Source organism: Dysidea avara, chromosome 2 (genome assembly GCF_963678975.1).
Source record: "Dysidea avara chromosome 2, odDysAvar1.4, whole genome shotgun sequence".
NCBI lineage: Eukaryota > Metazoa > Porifera > Demospongiae > Dictyoceratida > Dysideidae > Dysidea > Dysidea avara.
In genome coordinates, this window is record NC_089273.1 from 44,041,246 (window position 1) to 44,061,714 (window position 20,469).

General features: G+C 38.1%; 1 protein-coding gene and 1 long non-coding RNA gene across 12 annotated transcripts in view; one reads left to right on the top strand and one right to left on the bottom strand.

The window, feature by feature from the left end:
* The window catches only part of LOC136247434 (uncharacterized), a 67,117-nt gene that overhangs the window by 26,687 nt on the left and 19,961 nt on the right, over positions 1 to 20,469 (top strand). For 7 of the 11 annotated variants that reach the window (XR_010697538.1, XR_010697537.1, XR_010697532.1 and 4 more), the window contains exons 5-6: positions 6,147 to 6,227; positions 13,535 to 13,682. This is a non-coding gene — a long non-coding RNA (uncharacterized lncRNA). Of the gene's footprint in view, positions 1 to 6,146; positions 6,228 to 13,534; positions 13,683 to 17,810; positions 17,917 to 20,469 lie in introns of all 11 variants that reach the window. The other 4 variants (XR_010697536.1, XR_010697531.1, XR_010697535.1 and 1 more) reach the window with 3 other exon arrangements.
* On the bottom strand, positions 336 to 1,810 carry LOC136246329 (uncharacterized). The gene is made up of 6 exons (XM_066037724.1): positions 1,580 to 1,810; positions 1,463 to 1,531; positions 1,352 to 1,408; positions 1,124 to 1,225; positions 741 to 1,072; positions 336 to 607 (listed from the first exon to the last, which is right to left on the bottom strand). Exons 2-6 carry the CDS (start codon positions 1,519 to 1,521, stop codon positions 336 to 338), a joined length of 822 nt encoding a protein of 273 aa, XP_065893796.1. The 5' UTR covers positions 1,522 to 1,531; positions 1,580 to 1,810.

Sequence of the window (20,469 nt, forward strand, 5' to 3'; positions counted from 1 at the left end):
TTGAGGCTCTGATGAATAAGTAATGGGCCCAAGTAAGTAAGTGACTTCCCGGTGCCTTTAGCAACCATCATCTTCAATGGAAATATTATTGGAGTCACATAAAAACGACCCAACTTGAAAGTAGAGTCGACTCCAATGGGGACGTAATTAGAATTATCTGTGCAGTTTCGAACCATTTCATCCAGCTGGCGATCAGTGGCAAGCACACACATTGGCTTAGGAGCTGCCTGAACGCATCGCACAAATGGATTGTTTTTGTTCTGACCACTCTTACACAGTTCCATGGCTTCAGTTAGATGGTTTCTAGGCTTTCCATGAGCCAAATTGAGTCACCGTCATGTATTTGACACTTGCTGGGGATTTAGAAGTCGTGAACCTGCAGATTGTTGGCCAACTACATCACCAATCTCCTTGTCTATTTGTTCAATTGTAGCCACCGGACCCTTTTCACTAGCCAGCTTTTTCATTTGGTCAATGGTACTAGGCAAAGTACGTTTGTAAGGAGTGATACTCTTTGAATTTCCATGTGGTGGCTTGTACACTGGGTGCTCTTTGTCGGTAAAGTAATACTGGACCATAGAAAGGTTGATATCTTTACCACGGTGGTCTACAAAAAAAACAGCATTTAAATTATAAACATCATCTGACATGCATGCACTTATCACTTAGAACAAAAATTATTTTTCTAAAATCTTTACTGGCTTGATGAATGTAGTAACTTCGTGTGAGTAAATATTGACCTTTTGAAAGTCTATTGTTTTTAATGTCTTTTCCTCTAGCAACAATGGACACATCACTGTTGGAAATAAGGAAAACTACATTGTGAACGCCATTATTTTTCCATGATCCACTATCGTCAGCTTTTATATCTGCAGGTGACCTCAATTTGGATCGGTCGATTAGAAATGTGCAGTTATGCTCAACATTGGTAGGAGCACGGTGACAAATTCTCGAATCATCAGTTGAAATAGTCAGTATAGCTTGTGCTATGTCAGTCACATTGTATGTATGAAGTGGAGAATTCCATTCATAAACTGGAAGTGATTTGTTATCACGGTAAAAAGTGCACCGCCTAAAAGGTTGCAAGAATTACACAAGGCCATATTATGTGTGAAGTCATCACCTCAGCTTTAAGTGCTCTAGATCTTCATCGCTTGAGCTCGAATCTTCCGTAGCACTTAATTCATCACTGCTGTATTCATTACCACAACTTGACAATTGTTCACTATAAAAAGATATACATATGCAATAGTTGTATCACCTCCCGCCCTCATCAGATTTAACTACACCAGGTGACAAGAAACAAGCAAGTAGTCCAGGCACAAGACTACTTGCTCTATACTTCACCCACATTTTTACTCGCTTGGTAGTCATCTCACACGGCTCATCGTCAATTGCCTTGTTACTACTAATAAATGCAAATGTGCTATATTTACTAGTCTGTGCAAGGTACCGTGGTTACCTTATATCACCAGTTAATACTCGCTTGCTCAACCCACACGGATCATCAACCACGTACATTCCATCGCTACTACAAATACAAAGGTAGCAACTTGTCAACATGAGGTAACTTGCTTACCTTATATCATCAGCTAAACCCTTTGCAGGGGCATCCTCATCACTGCATGGTAACACATAATTTAACAAAGAACGAGTTATACTGTTAGTGAATTATCTTATACCGTGGGCACTAAATAAAACCACTACTCCCTACAAGAAGAACAACCTTTTTAACTTACTCAGTCAGCATCAGATCAATAACACTAGACATTCTGCAGATTCTGTCATGGGAGTCCACTACCAACACGTGTTACAGTACAAACGAATACGCATGCACAAGTGCTATATATTCTATTAAAAGCATCGCAGATCAATGATCAGTCCACCACAATTGAGTAGCATCGCGAAATATACATGTAATATATTTTAGTAGCGCTTACAGGTTTTTGCAATTGAATTCGTCCCGTTTGCAATTGAATTCGTCGGTATTGCAATTGAATTCGTCCCTTTTGCAATTGAATTCGTCGGTTTTGCAATTGAATTCGTCGCTTTTGCAGTTGAATTAGTCGGTTTTGCAATAGAATTCGTCGCGTTTGCATTACAATTCGTCATAAACAAAATGGCTCCAAGAAACCAACCCGTTCATTAAGAGATGAACTATTTATGCCTTGGAGAGTTACACTTGAGACACTAGAAGGTAATTGAAGCTGGTAGTATGCGAAGTTGATAGCTGTCTGACAAGTTAATTAGCTCGCTTGCGAGTGACCACACCCATCGCGAATGGCATAATAGAGTTTGGAATGTTGTTGGAGAGGTTGTAGAGGAAGAATTATTGCCTTATAAAGAGTTGTTTACTACTGTTGTACTTGAACAAGTTCTTGTAGCAGCTGCTACATCATGTTTTCATGTTTGCTCCAGCTGCCATTCTTGTTATGGACGAATTTAACTGCAAAAGCGATGAATTCAATTGCAAAAGCGACGAATTCAATTGCAAACGGGACGAATTCAATTGCAAAACCGACGAATTCAATTGCAAAACCGACGAACTCAATTGCAAACGGGACGAATTCAATTGCAAAGTCGCCGAATTCAATTGCACAAACCTGTAATACATACAGTGTAATATATTTTAGTAGCGCTAAACTTGATACATACTGTTCAAGCATAGAACGTTATCGCTATGATTCAAGACAATGCAGGACATTCAAAACATTAAGCTGTAGAGAATTAACATTGATCGCAAGTGGTGGAAGGTGTTAGTAGCTACGGTTAAATATTTATGTAGCGCGTGACTCGTACTGGTAAGTCGCCTTATATAAGTTACATACAACATTTATTGATATGATATAACATGATATTATAGGATGATATAACAACAAAATATAATAGTGTGTGTATGTGTACAATCTGGAGTCCACGTGATCCGTTGATCCGTGATCCGCTAAATACATATACCCAGTATGTATGGTTGTGTGACATTTACACAAAATGTACTTTATTGCTATACAAAGGAAAGTAAAGCGTACTTTCCCCCTTTGAACTTTTGATACAAGGTATCACAAATTATTGTACTTAAAGTCATTATACAGTGTGATAGTACTGTATACTAGGGATCATGGAGGTTTGTACTTTTTTATAAAAATGTATTGAACACATACAATACCTTGTACATTGGTAGTATTGGTTAGATGTAACTAAGACCAAGAAGTGCCTTCGGTATGACCCAAAATGAAGTTGCTACAAAATGTTGTTTATTTATTGCATAGTGGAAAATTAAAAATTTTGGCGAGTATGCATGAATTCGCCAAAATTTTACTAACCATTTTTCTAAATGCTGAAAGTATAGTAGGCGCTGTTCATCAGTGAATGAATATTGTTACAGCAGTGAGTGGTTAGTCTTCCTCAAGTATCCCATTGAATACAGTATGGTTTTAAACTAATAGCTCAGGCAATTCAGCTTCCCATGCACATGCCTTGACGCGCGCGTTCCAGTCTTGATTACTGACTTAGCGAGTTAGTACATGTTGTTTTTGTTATAGCTAGCTATTTGCATAAGAACTTGTCGATTTGAGCGGAAGACATTGAACTGTAGTACTTTGTCAGTAGACATCGTAAAGCTTCATCGCCAACGCTATCAGATTACAGTTGTGTGGGCAGAGTAATGTCATGTATTTGCCAAAATATTATTTGCCAATTTTCGGCAATGATTAATTCACCAAAATTTTCTGCTATATGGTATATTTAGTAGCATTTTCTACTTCCCAACTGACCGACCAACTCTGGCCGACTTGACTGGATGACTGACTGACTTGACTGACTGACTTGACTGGATGACTGACTGACTTGACTGAATGACTGACTTACATGCACAGTTACACACATGGTTACCGATGCTGAACTTCAGACAAGCGTAATTCAATAGGCTAAGACTATGGGTTTAATTTTTTCGCTGCCCAATGTTGCTTCAGCCCAATAGGTGTCTTGGTATACTGCACTACCTACTCTACATTCATCATGGACGTATGTACCTTTGTCCTCTTTTGTGTCTCATTTCTCTTCACTGACAGCACAAGACATCTATTTATAGTAGCTCATGATGACTGCCGTATGTAACAGGACTCATCCATGATAGCAGAGGCATTTCTTGTAAGCATTCTTTCTTTTTATACAGTATGAGTGTCGCCATCAGTTACGTTACATAAAAGTAAACAAACAAGTTAAAAGGTTTTAAGTTCTATTAGGGATCATAAGTAGTGAAACAAGGGAGGTCACTTATACCTGAATTATCCTACTTCATTGTATACCCATAACTGACTTAAAGATGTCCACTATCTTCTCTGTGTGTAGGCAACCTGCTTACTTTTTCCTATGACCCCTAAATTGAACTATGACTATTGAACATTGAATATTGAACATTGCTTCTTTCTTAGCAATATCATTTGTTTTATACAACATCTATATGGAATTATAATTAACTTAACAGTCAGTTTGTCATGCGTACCATGTTTTATTACCTTTACACTTGCCTCATATCGTGTGTTGGCTTGGTTTGGCATGACTCGTCTCTACAGTACAGTGGAACCTGTGTTACGGTCACCTAGATTAAGCGGTCACCTCTGCATAACGGCCATGGACATGAGGTCCAAATATTTTCCCATACAAATGTATGCATTGTTGTCTGCATTAAGTGGTCACCTATCTAACGTGTATAACGACCAACCAAGAATTTACCTATGAATCACTGTATGCATAACTTTCTCCTTCATATAGCGGTCGCTACCTTTTATGGTGGCTTGTTAAACCAACTGTCTGGCACCACTGCACCATTTCAATTAATGCACAATTATCATGCTTCCTGCCTTTCAATGAATACTATATAATATATTAGGGTTCATTGCTTAAACGTATTCAATAGCTATAACCAACATTCATAACAGGCTCACCTTGGCCTTTCTGTACTAAAATATTACTGCATTGTGGTTGGCGCGAGCCTCTTAATAATATTCACTCATTTATAACAGCCATAACCACTAAAATGCTGCTGACCACCTTATACAGGTTTTCTCTATAACAGCCACCTGTATATAAAGGCCAGATATATCTGGTCCCAAGGTGACCATTATAGACAGGTTCCACTGTATAAACACCCACCAAACTGAGCCAAACCAAACCGGGCCAGCCCGCATAAAACTGCCATGCTAGCACGACTCGGTTTGGTTTTCTATACTCAATGTGTCCACTAGATACTGTATAACAAATAGAGCTTAAATGGATAAAAGAAACACTATATTGAACGGAACAATTCAACACTTTACAGTAGAAAGAGAACATGATTACTTACAGTATCGACTACATCCTAATAAGTGATATTGACAGCTGGTATAAGCCATAAACCATCCTTAGAGCACAACCGTCCTAATTTTCCAATGTCTTTCTTCTTAACTATGCTTAACAGAGCCGACTTTATGCCATCTTCCAGGCTAGTTCGCTTCGTTATAGTGGTATAAACATGAATGTGCGGGATGTTGCAGTTTCATAAACCGGTTTGCAAAATCATACCAAGTGTAAATGCAGTATTGGTTCTAAAAATCAATGTAGCAACTATTTGAATTTGCTTGATGCTTGAAAACAATGTTGCAGCCTTTATTTTCAAAGTGCAGCTACGTATTACTGAAGGTGTGGCATTCAACCAAGTAATTACGGTTGTTGCTAAAACCCAAACCCACAATTGATTATCATCAGTAGGTCTATAAATGTCAAGTGGTGTTGCTAGCAGTCACTCACTATGATAAGTGATTGTTATGTTAATAATGGTTATTAATTTTTGACATGGTCATTTCTGAAACCAGCTGTGGCTGTGATATGGAACAGTGTTTTGCATGTCTGTTTTGCATGTCGGTTGTCAGTCATACAAAAAATTCCTGAATGGGACACACCTGAAGAGTAACCAATGATATGGCAGCCAGATTTTTTTCAAATTCTTGCGAAGTATCTGTTTGGCTGTTTTTCATGTTGTATTATCAATGAAAGGAATCGTGTCTGACAACTGTCCTACCGTACTTGTTAGTAGTAGGGAGGGTGATACCTAAAAGTTTATTTGATACCATTCCAAGGTCATGGTGTTAATACAAACATTTCTTTCCTAGGAATTTATTTGAGACCCAGTAAAACCTGGGGTGCGGGATTGGCCATACATATGGAATATAGTACTTGAGGCTGTTATCCTGGTAAGTAGAATAGTGATCAATTTATGCCATGCAGTTATACAAATGTTTCCATGCATACGTACGTATGTATTTCAAATGTGTAGAGTTAAACAAGTATTAGAAATTTAGTAGGATCATAGTATTGCTCAGTATCGTGTAAAACTGGTTATGTAGTAATTTTATGTATAGGTTGTTGCACAACTACAGGTATCTTCGCTATTTTTGAGACCTGAGGAATGGATTATGTGCCATTCAAAAGGTCTCTAAATTAGTAAAGATATTGTGGATTTGGGTGATAACCAATTTAGACTATGGCTCATGCAGCACTGGTCACTGCCAATAATGGTGGCTTCTTGATTGAATTAGTACCAAGATAACTCACTGGTAGGCTTCCCAGATGAATACAATCATCTTTATACCCAGTGATGTTTTCTTTACATCCTAGTGATGATTTCTGATGGCTGTTGTGACTGGAATCCAGCAAAGCACGTGACGGATGTGACAAAAAAAATATTTGTCACTAGTATCTAGCCAGTTTAAATACCTACCTGCGGGTATCTATTGGATTTTAAATACCTCAGTAATGACTAAACTTCAAAGCATACTATGTGTGCCATAGTCTAAGGTATATTATAGAACTTTGCGTGGGCTAGGTCAAAGGAAAATGTGCACTTTAAATTTCATAAAGTACACTTTAGGGCAAGGAGTACTTTATTTCCCACAAAGAGTACAGCAAAGTGTGATTTATTGCCAATAAAGAGTGCTTTGTCATACAATAAAGCACTCTTTACTGGCAATAAAGCACAGTTGCTCATGTGTTTTAGTGCAGGATAATAGCCCGTAGCACTCACGCCTGTACGACTAATCATCCAAGCTGATAGCCCTTGCCACTCTGAGTGGTGAATCACCCCAGCCAATACGAGTTCTATCACTGGATTGCTTTTATAAACATACCTAAATGCTTTCTTTGATGATGGGTGTTATGTTTGCTATTGTAAACAGACAAGTCCTGGAGATATCATGGAAATACTTCACCATTTTTCACAATAGAATCGATTGTACTTAGGTTGTGACTAAAACCTGCCAAAATACGAGATGAATGTCTACCATGCCAAACTATGGTGAACTACACATGAGTTACTTTGTTAAACTAGTTTGTGCGCATTCAGGCTGCTAATAATTTGTGCAATGTGTGTTAATTACGAGCCCTAGTGGTATAGTGAAGTTCTATGACTAGAAAATTCCGTAAATCATTTAAAGCATTGTCTTGTTTGTGCTATATGAACAATAAAGCACTTGTTGGCCTCCATGTTAATAAAGCACTTGGCTTTGCACCATGCTTTATTAGCATCTCAGCAGTGTGCCTCGTACAAAGTTGTACTTTATTTTTCATATATCACTCGTGACTATACTTTAACATAATACATATAGCATACTGTACGGAGGGAAACTTTGGAGGGGGGAAAATTTGGCGAATCAAGCAAAATATCACTGTTGGCGAAATAAAATTTGGCGAATTGTTTTCAAAGCGCACACTGTATTGAATTAATTAGATCACTAATCTCTGTGCCTGAAGCGAGAACTGGAGTGCCACGCCTCTCAGCGATTTGGCGCCTGGAGTCAGCTACCAATAAAAAGATAATACTATATAGACAGTTGGTCTTCACCCTCTGGAATAGTGAATATCGTACTTAACATGGTAGGACTCGCTATACTTGTCATGCCCGTTTCGAGGTGAAGTTTGAGGATACCACGTGTACAGTATCTAGCTACCTAGTGAGGTAGTAGAGGCAGGCTTGGCTCTAGCGTAATGCCTGGCCCACTATCCCTTGGTCAAGTAGAAAATTGATTAGTTCGAGGCTTGGTTTGCTATTTTCTTCGCCACCAAAATATTTGGATGGGGAAAATTTGGCGAATTCATGGTCATTCGCCAAATTGTAACGGCGCCAAAGTTTCCCTCCATACGGTAGACCTTTGTTTGTAGTATATTATGGACTATTGTTTCCACGATGGTTTTATTTCCACAAATATTGGTGTTGTGACAGTGTATGAGGAGTTTAGCTACCATATACTCCCAATTTTTTTTTTTTAGATATGTGGGCTTAAGTGAGATGGAACACCGTTGGCTATGGTAAACTAGCACCTTGGGGGGGAGGGGGGGGGGGGGGGGGTATGTGTAGTTTGAATGTACAAAAAATACAAGTGAAAGATGTAAGGCTAATTATATGGTTTCTGTATTTAGACATTTTCGTGAGTGTGATCATCGAGGTTACCAAAACTCAAACCCACAATCATTTACTATTTGTAGTACTATAAATTGCCGTTGTGTATGTGTCGTATATTGTATTATTCTTGTCATGGCTTAATGTAATTTTTGGAGTGATCATTCCTGAAACCAGCTATGATCATGAAGAACTATCGTTTAGAGGAGAGAATACGTACATATGTACCTTTGTCTGGTGTCCTTTGCGTCCCTCATTTTTTCACTTGCAAACCGATGCAAAGCGAAGGTGTCAGTCAAGTAGGTGTATACTAAAATTCTTTGTTTTATTTATCATACTGTACGATAGTCCTTTATAGTAGGGACAATGGAGGTTTGAGTTTTTTTTTTGGCCAAGAGTATCTTCAAACTAGTTAGCTATGGGTTAGATTGCTTCACTGCTTGACATTTGCTTCAGCCCGATATGCACCTTTTCACCAACCAGAACAGCTGCAATGCACGCATCATCGACCTACAATTGTCCTTCTTTGTGTCCCATTTCTTCTCTGCTACCTTTTAAAGGTGTTGATTTGCAGTAATGCACAGCATGCTTTAACACTGCTATACTTTTGATGGGCTAAGATGTCAACTTGTGTAGTGGTAGGGGTAGATGACTACCCTTGTCTCATATTTCTATGGTCATGTAAAATTTTCCAAGTTTTCTTGTAAATATAGTAGCTACCAGGATTCGGTTAGAGCTGAAACTATGTAGCTACTTATATGTACATAGTTTTTATCTGTCATGGCTCTGTTATTTGAAATGTTGTAATGTTATATGAATTTTTACTATTTTATGTATGTTAAAGTTAAAGCACTGCCGTGCGTGTGTACGGAAAATACAGTACGAGGGGGTGTGTCGAGAGGCTAATATAACATGAGGCGAAGCGGAGTGCTGTATTTGCCTCGAGACCCCCCCCCCCCCCCCCTGAGTACTATATTTTTTGTACACACAAGCAAGGCTGTGCTTTAAGTGTTATATTGTACTTCCTGGTCGCGTCTGGCTCGGAGCGATTTTCTCTAGTACTCAAACCACTGCGATTTTCGGTGATAAGGATATCAGTAAGTGTTTGACTAATCTATTTCTAGTTGTAGAACGAACTAATAGGATTAGTTTGGCTAGTTTTAGCAATTTACAATGTTACGCACGTGATCAATCGTGCTGTCTTAGTGGAGTCGTGTTTAAAAGCTTCGTGATCAGACGATCAGTAAGTGTCTATATAATCTATCCCTAGCCGTAGAACGAACTCGTAGGATTAGTTTGGCTGGTTTTAACGATTTACAGTGTGTTGTTTACGTAACATTCCTTAAATAAATTCTCCACATAACTGTACTGTATTTACCCAAGTGTGCTGTATTTGCCCAATTAAGTACAGTCATGCAGTTGATTAGTACTGTATGGAGAATACGATACGCGGCATGACTTTGATTTTCCCATGCAAAGTACAATATAGCAGTTTAAAGCACTTGCATGGGTGAAGATCAAACAAATAAGTGTGCTATTATTACCATACAACACTGAAAGGAAAATATAGCACTGTTGATCACGTGCGTAATAGTTTAAAATCTCCAGAAGTAGCTAAAACAATGCTATCTGTTTGTTTTATGACCAAACTTCTACTATATGGACTGTCTGATGGCTAAAAACCGATACTACAAAATGAACACTCCAAACAAAGACAACCAGAAAGCACTTTAAACCAGTTAAGGCACCACCACACTTGCGCAGTATGAAAAAAATAGCACTCTGGAGTGGTCTCAAGCCGAATACAACACTTGCCTTCACCTCATGCTATCTATATTAGTCTCTTGCCTACATCCCGTGCTATTTTTTCCATATTGCACTCGTGGCAGTGCTTTAACAAACTGTAAAGCAGGGATTTTAAGTGACCCCTTGTTACATCATGATTGATAAATACAGTATAGTTAGGCTATGTAGTTAATGTATCTGATGATAAAGTACATTCTTTGTTTTCTATATTGTGCCTTTCATCACCATGGCTGCTTTCTTTTGAGCGTCTAAAGCATGTCTCCGGTGGTGTGGTTGGCCCTCAAGGTTTGTAAAATATCGAGGCACTTCAATGGAACAGTGTAATGCTCTATCTAATGCTCTAACTGGCAGTCACAGCATACTGGACAATATTATTGTATCTATTGAAGACAATACACTCCCTGAGTCCTGCTTCTTATATCAAATTTTCTCACTGCAGGCTTTCTTGACAGGTTCTCTATTTGAAAATTGCATTTGATCAATTACTTGTTCTCATCGATGTATAGTGAAGCCCATAATAATTATGTTGAAGTGAAGGAGTTGTGATGAGATGACATTGGTTTATACCACGTTGGCTTGCAGTTATTTTGTTGATACTTCTAAAAGGCATAGCTTCTCTGTCTACAATCCTGTTGCTCCGTGTGTGTGTGTGTGTGCACGTGCGCGTGTGTGTGTGTGCGCACGTGCATGTATGTGTGTGTGTGTGTGTGCACATGCGTGTGTGTGTGAGCACGTGTGTGTGTGGGGAGGGGGGGGTGCATGCATGTGTGTACTTGTGTGGGAGTATGTGTTACATGGGAGTGTACACATTTGCCATGTCTCCTCTGATGTAATGTTTTGAACTTTAACGCAACACATTTGCACGCATATAAACTTAAACCCACAATCATTTGTTCCATGGGATGTTATAAAGCAGTCGTAAGGTTTACAACTACATACAAGACTTACCATAGATAGAAGGAAGATATGAATTCATTAGAATTTTTGGATGGTCATTTTTAATCTGACCAGAAGCCCTAAGAAAATTACTTGTTATAGTTAGCGCTATGTGGTATTTTACGGTGGATGACATTTTTTATAAACTTTGCGAATGATGAAGTAAATATTGTTTCACAGCATATCAAAACTAAAGTCTATATAAACGTTTTATTGTTTGTTATACGAAGTTTTTACATAAAACCCAAATTTTATTTGTAAGACTTTCATGTTTCAGATAAAAGCTTCCTTTGCTTTTATGATTCCATTCAATGGCAAGGCCTATAGGAATTAAACATGATGTATAGGGATCATGACAATTAGCATTTTTTTCTACCAAAAAAACCTCATCAGTGGGAAACCAGCCTCACCTTTTCAGTTAGAGATACCAAAGGTACTTTCAAAGCAGCCTGAGCTGCTATCAGTAAGTTTGTAATATTTTTAGCGAGATTTTCTTCCAATTGACAAAGTTACGTATTTATTTCTAATTGATGCTTTCAGGAAATCATAACTACATGCTATTCTTTCATTTGTTAACTTGAGAAAATGTCCTTTTTTGGTGTACTGGAGGAGGTACAGTTAATTCACACATACAGTAATTGATTTTCTTTTCATTTTATTGTTAAAAGTGTCAATATACAGGTGACAGACTTTGTGGATAGTGTTATCTTATGTAAAATAAAACAAGAATTGTTTACAGAGGAGGGTGGACATGCGCACGTGAGCGCATACATTTGTATTAAAAGTATAACTAAGCCTTCAGCGAAGTTTAAATAAGTACCATTCGAAAGTGTGCTGGACGTTTAGTATATTTCGCCGGTCTGCCCCACTCTTCCCCGCTATTCTGGGCTCGTAAATCGCTCTTGAATTTATAGAGGATCACGTGTGCAGTAAGTTTGTAGGTGGAATTGATGCGTTGCACTCTAGAGACAACTTACAAGCTTGTATTCGAGCCCAAAAATTGTCAAAGAAGGTATTATGAGCCTCCTATGCTCGCTCCCATGGAATTAAAGAAAGGATAGTGGACGCCGCTAGCGTGTCCTCATGGAGAATCAAGCAGGAAATAGGGACACCTTCGTACTCATTTTCTTCCGTTTGTCACAAGAAGCACAAGATAAATCAGTGTGCCTGTTGCTAAACAGGTTTTAATCACTTCATTTTAGTCTTGGTATTTGAAACATTCAATTAACGGTAATAGTTTTCAGTAGCGCTTATGTCGTGTCCACCCTCCTCTGTATTGTTTATGTATTACTTTGTGTGTCACACCTGCAATACTTAGTTGAAGTGGATTGCAGGGATGTAATTTTTTTTTCTCTCTCTCTCCATATGCAGAACCATGCCATAGTTGGATCATGCCTGAAAACTATTTTCCTAGCAATTAATATTGGAACATTTTACTTCCAACCTGATTTCTATTGTCTATTTCCAATATAAATTTTGTAATGAACTGAAATATTTGTGATGTACATGTCATATTTGACCCATACTAGTACTTGTAATGTTGGAACAATTCCAACAGTAATAGCCCAGCATAGGGTCATGTATTTGGTGTCCAGTATTAGCTTAACTTATCTGTCAACATTTGTTTGATGTGGTATATTGGAGTTCAATAAACTTAATTTGCAAAAATTTGACCCTAGCTTACAGAACTCCCTTGAACTATTTTTTCAATACAAATAGTGTATGGTGTGTAGAAAGGAGTGCAACATCCCACTCATATCCCACCATGCGTAGCAGAGTCACATGGCAGATACTTTAGCTTTGTTGTGAAATGTAGATACGACATATTCAAAATAATGTTATCATTTTTATGTAATCACTAGTGTTACCAAATTGAAAATCCAAACCCACAATCATTTGTTATCAGTATTAGGCTAGTCAATTATACAATGGTAACCACTTATCATTATCAATATCGATTAGAAATATAATTTTTGGTAGTGGTCATATCTGCTATAACCAGTTCTGGCCTTAAAGTGGAAATGAATTGATTACCATACTTGTTGTTGTCCATGTGTTGAGTTAGTTTAGTGTAGTAGCCACATACAGTGTATACTGCTAGTGTTCAAAATATTCTATGCATAAAATTGTTTTGTGACCATCGGTAGTTCATATACATGCACATATTTATGCTCATGCCAGGGCTGTGTATACGTTACAGTGGTATGCAAATGTGTGAACAAATTGATTTAAAATATTAACCCTTCAAGCACAACATGTACAAACTAGACTGTAAGTACGTACATACGTACATATATCAGTAACAGTAGTCTTTTCTCTAATAGCAATATATAGCTTGCTTTGTTATCTGACTTTTTATTACAGATTTTTTTAGATCCTTTTATCTGACAAGAAATGGGATCACCACTGACAGACAGCTGATGTATGTTGTTTGAAAAGAGTGGACCAGTGTAATGCCGACAACTTCTAGCTACGTGTAAAGAAGATGGCTGAAGACTCTCAGAAAACTCAGGTATTGTTGATATACAGTGATTGATGCATGATGCAATGAATCTGCCTTAGTGGCCTTCTGTACAACCACAGTAGGTTGCCTCTCTGAAAAGGTCAACTTTCAATTCTCGACAATTACGCACTATTCCGTCTGTCTAAAGAGCCACCTGCCTCTTAAGACCAAGAAATTTGACTTGAAGGTGACTGGCTTGAACGAGTTCCACTGTATTTGCTGGAAAGAAGTGGTTGTTATGTTATGTCATGTTATTCAAAATGCTGGATTGCTGCTGGGTTGTGTGAATGTTAGAAGTTGCAAAATTTTGCTTCCTAAACAATTAACAACTTTCATACTACACACTGTAGTGATATGTTGCTGTGAAACTTTGCTTAAATAAATTCATCATTAAGCATGTTACCAAAACTCAAACCCACAATTGATTATTATCAGTAGGTCTATAAAAACAGTGAGTGATTCAAATGTTCAGTGATGATTATAGAGTTGTTTACAGGTTGTAAACTTATTTTTTGGCATGGTCATTTCTGAAACCAGCTGTGACCGTGATGAGTAGGGAGAGAACCTAATTTTAGAAAGATGTGTGCATAATAGGGATGCATCAGTTGTCTTTTTTAACCTTTAAACCTGCTGAAAACTTTTCGGAAATGTGTGTTTACACAATATGGACATGCATGGTGACACTAGGTGGGATAACTTAATTCTTACAGCCTACAAATACACATAGATCAAAAGTGTGTTTACTGGGCTACTTGGAGAAGGTTAAATGAACACTATAACTACAGTGGCTTACTTGTTATGAAGCGGTGAACAGTGACGAGTCACGTCTCCGTGTTTCTAAATTCTTGCTACATGTTTAATTTCAATTGTGGGTTTACTCATGCGAGTCATAAATGGTCTGATGCAGAATTTCATGAAGAGTTGAATGAAAGTTGTTACAAAGCAATAGGATCAACTACTATCGAGTTATCGACCATTTTATAAAGGTATGTAAAGGGTTTGCATGTTTCCTTACCGAAAAGTTATTTTCACGGCTAGTTTCGGCTTCACCATTTAGCGTTAGGGAAAAACCCTAGGTATCATTTTAATCCTTGCTACGTCACGAGTAGAATGACATAAATTGCATAGCCATAGTATGGACGCTTCGAAAGTTACAGCGTTTTGTGCAAAGCATGCGTATTTATTAAGTGTAAATCCAGTTTTCTGGATTGTACTTGTTTAAGTGTTAAGACTAATCTACATATAGTTTATTGCACAAATCCAGGTATCTTCACTATTTTGTCATGGATATCTAACCAGTTTAGATCCCCCTTCCCCCCACAGGTATCTATTGGATTTTAAATACCTCATTAACAACTAAACTTCAAAGCATACTATGAGTGTCATAGTCTAAACACATTTAGACCACTGAAATAGGGATACCTCACTAATCAAAACATCTTGATAGCATTATATTGTCAATATAGCCCTAAGGTGGCTGGAATAGGGTAGTTCAATATTTGGAAACAATGTGTTATTGTTCAGTATTTAGTCTCGTGCTAACTGTTATGATCAAAAATGAATCTCATTTGTCAGTGTAGAGATGTGATATCAAAGGTGGCAGTATAATGACGACCGTTTTTTTGGAAATAACTGTTTTATATTTCAGCGTGTGGGTGTTTATCAAATGGTACGGTCGTACCGTCTAAGTAGGAATCCATGTGAAATTTTTGCACGCCACCCAAAATCGCGCCTTTAAAAATCATCCTAGAGATATCTTACGAGATGAAAATCACCTTTACAGAATAGTACTAGTCCATATGATACATAAAACAGCATCAAATACAACTAAACTCTTACAGGTGGCCGGATACAGAATTTTAAAAATCGCCAAAGCTTTGAATTTTAGACTGACTGCCTGACTGCCTGATCACAGTTGCAAGCCTAGAGGCCAAACGAAGCAGTGCACGGCCACCGTTTTATGCAACAGTAGCAAACTCACCAGTGGGATGGGTCTTTTGGGGTTCTGACAAGTGTGTGCCCTCTGCCCCTTGTCTTTTCTTTTATCTTCAATCAGGCTGCTGGGAGTTTGTAAAAGGCGGAATAAGGAATAGCGAAATAACGGAATAACTCGCATCACAACGAATGGGCATTTATATGGCTTATGCAATGTTAGGGTGATTGTACTGTTACAGCTGTGAACTCATCCCTCGTAGATATCCTTACAATGTAGGGTGATTGCGTGTACTGTTACAGTTGTGAACTACACTGCTTCGTCGCTCATAGCCGTCCTAGCGAAGTGATTACTATACGCTCTTACTACTACTGTATGTAGCTAAGCATCATTGCGCTAGCACAGCTAGAATATACAGTAGTTAGCTATTAGTTTCGTTTTAAGTCGGCTTCATCCTTCCAGTGGAGGGATGAAACGAAACGGCTGTCACACCCCCTTTTGCTCGCGACATTGGTACCATACTTTACATACAGTAGTAGCTAGTAAGAGCTATAATCAAATGTAATTTTGCACTTCATAAGCGGGTACTGTATGTTAAGTATGGTACCAACGTCATGAGCAAAGGGGGCGTGACAGTCGTTTCGTTTCATCCCTCCACTGGAAGGATGAAGACTCGAAAACGAAACTAACAGCTAACTACTGTATATTCTAGCTTAGCTACATACAGTAGTAGTAAGAGCGTATAGTAATCATTTCGCTAGGACATCTATGAGTGACGAAGCAGTGTAGTTCACAGCTGTAACAGTACACGCAATCACCCTACATTGTAAGGATATCTACGAGGGATGAGTTCACAGCTGTAAAAGTACAATCACCCTAACATTGCATAACCCATATAAATGCCCATTCGTTGTGATGCGAGTTATTCCGTTATTCCGCTATTCCTTATTCCGCCTTTTACAAACTCCCAATCAGGCTGCTTGTCTTCTTCTTCATCCAACGAAACCATATTGAGGTGTAAATTTTCCGTATCAACACTTTCTTTAAGCAGCATAATAGACACCACAAGATTATTTAAGGCACATAGACTACGCTACTGTACAGAGGAATAAATTATATTCCTTACTGATGTAATCTATGACGGAGGGTACTGTACGGAGGTACTGGTACTAGCTAGATAGCTTCACGATAGGTCACAAGATCATGCCCATTCTTCATTGTACACATTATCGATCTATCGATTGAAACCACGATGACACACTCCTTTTGCACTAGCTGTATTTCAGTGACCGCACACCTTCAATTTGGAAGTCTGATTCGACATACTCTATAATCAATCGAAACCACGTCCCTTTTTGGGCAAGCGCACGTCTTGCAGGCTGCCTCGAGATACTCTAACGTAGCAGTCACCCTAATAGAACAGTCACATGTTTATAGCTAGCTGTATGCTTTAACAAAAAAATTAAACAAAGTAGTATATTAAAAATTCTAAATTTAAAAATAAAATAGGAATCCAAGCGATAAAAAGTAGTGAAACAAGAGATGAACGATGGTAGCTATTACAGCATAGCTCAGTGGGAAATTCCTACTTTGGCATTGAACACAAAATAATGGCTATACCATGCCAAAGTAGGGATTTCCCACCAAGCTATGCTGTAATAGCTACCACTGTTCTTCTCTTGTTTCACTACTTTTTATTGCTTGGATTCCTACTTTATTTTTAAATTTATAATTTTTAATATACTATGGATATTTAAGTTAGTGTTCAAAATCCTGTTAGTGTGCACAAGATTTCGTTCAGATTGTAGAAGTTTACTGTAAGACACATACAATGATGGAATCAGATTTTAGGCATAAACCAAATGGCTTGGTTCTCTTGTAAATGAATCTACAACATTACCTGGCATTTGCAATTTAGCGGACACATACAAAACCATCAAATTAAAATCTCTTCACATTTTGATAATAGTGTTTCTAATATTTTAACCGATTGAACATGCACAGTAGCTAATGAGATAGCCAGAGGCAGACTTTTTAAAATTAAAAATCACATCAAATCTTACAGCCCTGGAGCTCTCTGGTAGCTACTTACACACTGGCACTCTCTGTGTCTTCTACAGCCAATCCATTGTGTCCTTGTTTCTTCATGTACTCAACATACACGCATTTGGCTCGTTTTTCATTTTCATATTCCCATTTTATAGCAGCTGGCTTGTGGATCAGTGATCAAACCCACAATCAAAGTTGCACATAAAGCGAGAGATTGAATCACAGAAAACCCGATTGCTGTTGTTCATTACTTCATAACAAGTGAGCCTCTATAGTTACAGTGTTGCTAAAGTAGCCTAGCAAATAGACTTTTAATCAATATGAAGTTTTAGGCTAAAGGAGTTAAGCTATGTAGCCCACCTTATGTTGCCATGTATGCCTGTATTGTGTAAACTTGCATTCCCCAAAAGTTTTGTGTGACTTTAAGGGTTAAAAAAATTTTGGAAAGGTTTTGAGTTGTTCTGAAGACAATAATGGGCTTAGCCACTCCTAACCAATACCATCAAGCTGATACGTACGTAGGTGAGTTTTGGGTGATTATTTTTGAGAATATAGATCTTCAGGGACACCTACGACAAGGCAGTACGTATTTCGATGTTGACACATAATATATATTAAGCCATAATAATGATACTGACACATACACTATGCTACGTACTACACTTTATAGTACTACAAATAGTAATGATTGTGGGTTTGAGTTTTGGTAAACTTGATCACATTTCCAAAAATTTCTAAAGAGAGCACATAATTGGCCTTGCATCTTTTTACTTGTAATTTTTTTGCGCATTGAAACTAGCCCCAAGGTGCCAGTTAACCACAGCAATCTTTCACGTGTGCATATATGGAAATGCATTCTATCCCACTGAAGCCCTACATCAAAGTAAAAATTGGGAATATAAGGTAGGTACACTGACACTACAACAATATTTGTGGAAATAAAGTTATCGTGGAAGCAAAAATGATACAGTAATGTAAGCAAGGGAAAGAGGATCTATGCAATATACGTACCATAAAAATACATATCATACAGTACAATAGTACTGTACAGTAGGGACCATTTGGGCATGGCACATGTAAAAACATCACCCAAAAACCAGCCTCAGTTTTCCCTGATGACAATGAGGCAGTATTGGATAGGTAAAACTGAGCCAAAACAAGCCTTCAATAGATTGACTTGAAACGTTTTCAACAAGATGCTAATTTTATTTTATTTTAATTATTTAACAGAATTTTCTTCCGACTGACTTACTGACTGATGCAAGCATAACTCAATAACGGCTAAGGCTACGGGCTTGATTTTTTCACTGTTCGATGTCTCTTCAGCTGGACACGTGCCTTTTGGCATACTGCAATACGAACAACATAAAATGTAGCTGTTTGGCCCATTTCTTTTGTTGCTGTTTGGCCCATTTCTTTTGTTGCTGTTTGGCCCATATCTGACTGAGAAAGTATGGTGAAGAGTAGTGAAGGCTCTGTCACTGAGAGCTCAGAATGTGTTGAAGACATTGAAGAGATTTCCCCTGAGCTTGAGAATAATTTTAAAAGAAGGTTAGAGGAAGGATATGACCTATATGATCCACTCTACACTCATTGGCTCAAAATGAGTCATCCAGAATCTATGCAGCCATCTAATTTTCAGCCTGCATAACCTCACACATCAGACCATTAAGTCCAGAGGCTCTCTTGGTTGAAGAGATTGATGACAGGTCAGTGGAATCTGGGCAAAGAGTAGAAGATGTTCTTGAGATGGTCAATAACAGTCACACAGATAGCAGAGAAGCACAGAATAGTAGTTCTGATTGTGCAGCAAATGGAGCATATTGTAACTGGGAGCAGTAGTTTGGCTAGAGTTTTGGTAGCTTACACTCCACAGGTGGTGATGACACAACGATGCAAGCCTAAAAGCAAGATTGCTGACCAGTGCTGAATGCTTAAGGATGTTGCAAGAGAAAGAAGATAAAAAGAAACAACAACTTGAGTGAAAGCGAAAAGAATGAGAGCAGAAAAAACTTCTGAGACAGCAAGAAGCACAAAGAAAGAAAGAAGAAAAGGCCGGTTTTATCGTAAGCTTGCATGAAGGATATTTGGGAGCTTCTCCAGATGGCCAGGTTAGTGATCCTTCTTCAGACCAGCCAAATGGTAGACTGGAAATAAAGTGTCCTTACACTAAGAGGACACAGACTCCCAACCAAGCTTGTGATGATCCGTTATTTTACTGCAAAATAGAGAGCGGCAAAATGCAACAAAAATCTTCTCATTACCATCAAGTACAGTTGCAGCTGTATGTCTCTTCTCACATGTTCAGTTGGTGTGACTTCTGTATTTATACAACCAATTACTAGAGTAACTCTAGATGAACAGTGGGTGAAAGATTATGTGCCACAGCTTAAGGAATACTTTAATAATTTCATGCTGGAATATTAAATCCACGACTAAAACCTTCATATGTATTGTAAGTATAACTCAATGATTTTATATTGTATACTGGTGGTTGAAAGTTACTTAATACTGCACAAATATAAAATATTTGGTTAGCTGCTGTAGACATTAATGAAGGTAGAGTTCGATCAAATATGTTGAAGTTTTTGATCCGTTCCATTGCTCGCTCTACATACATGAATTCTGATGGATGCGATTCTCCTTGTCTCCACCAGCTCAGACTCAGAAAGTTGTGACTTGTCTTTCAAGAATGGTGGGATATTCAGTCCTACTCCAAGTAATGCCAAGTCTTCCTGAACATCAAATCCTCGATCTGCCATTGCCGAGTCACCTGGTTCAAGTTTTTCTAAAATACCACTACATCTTGTAAGC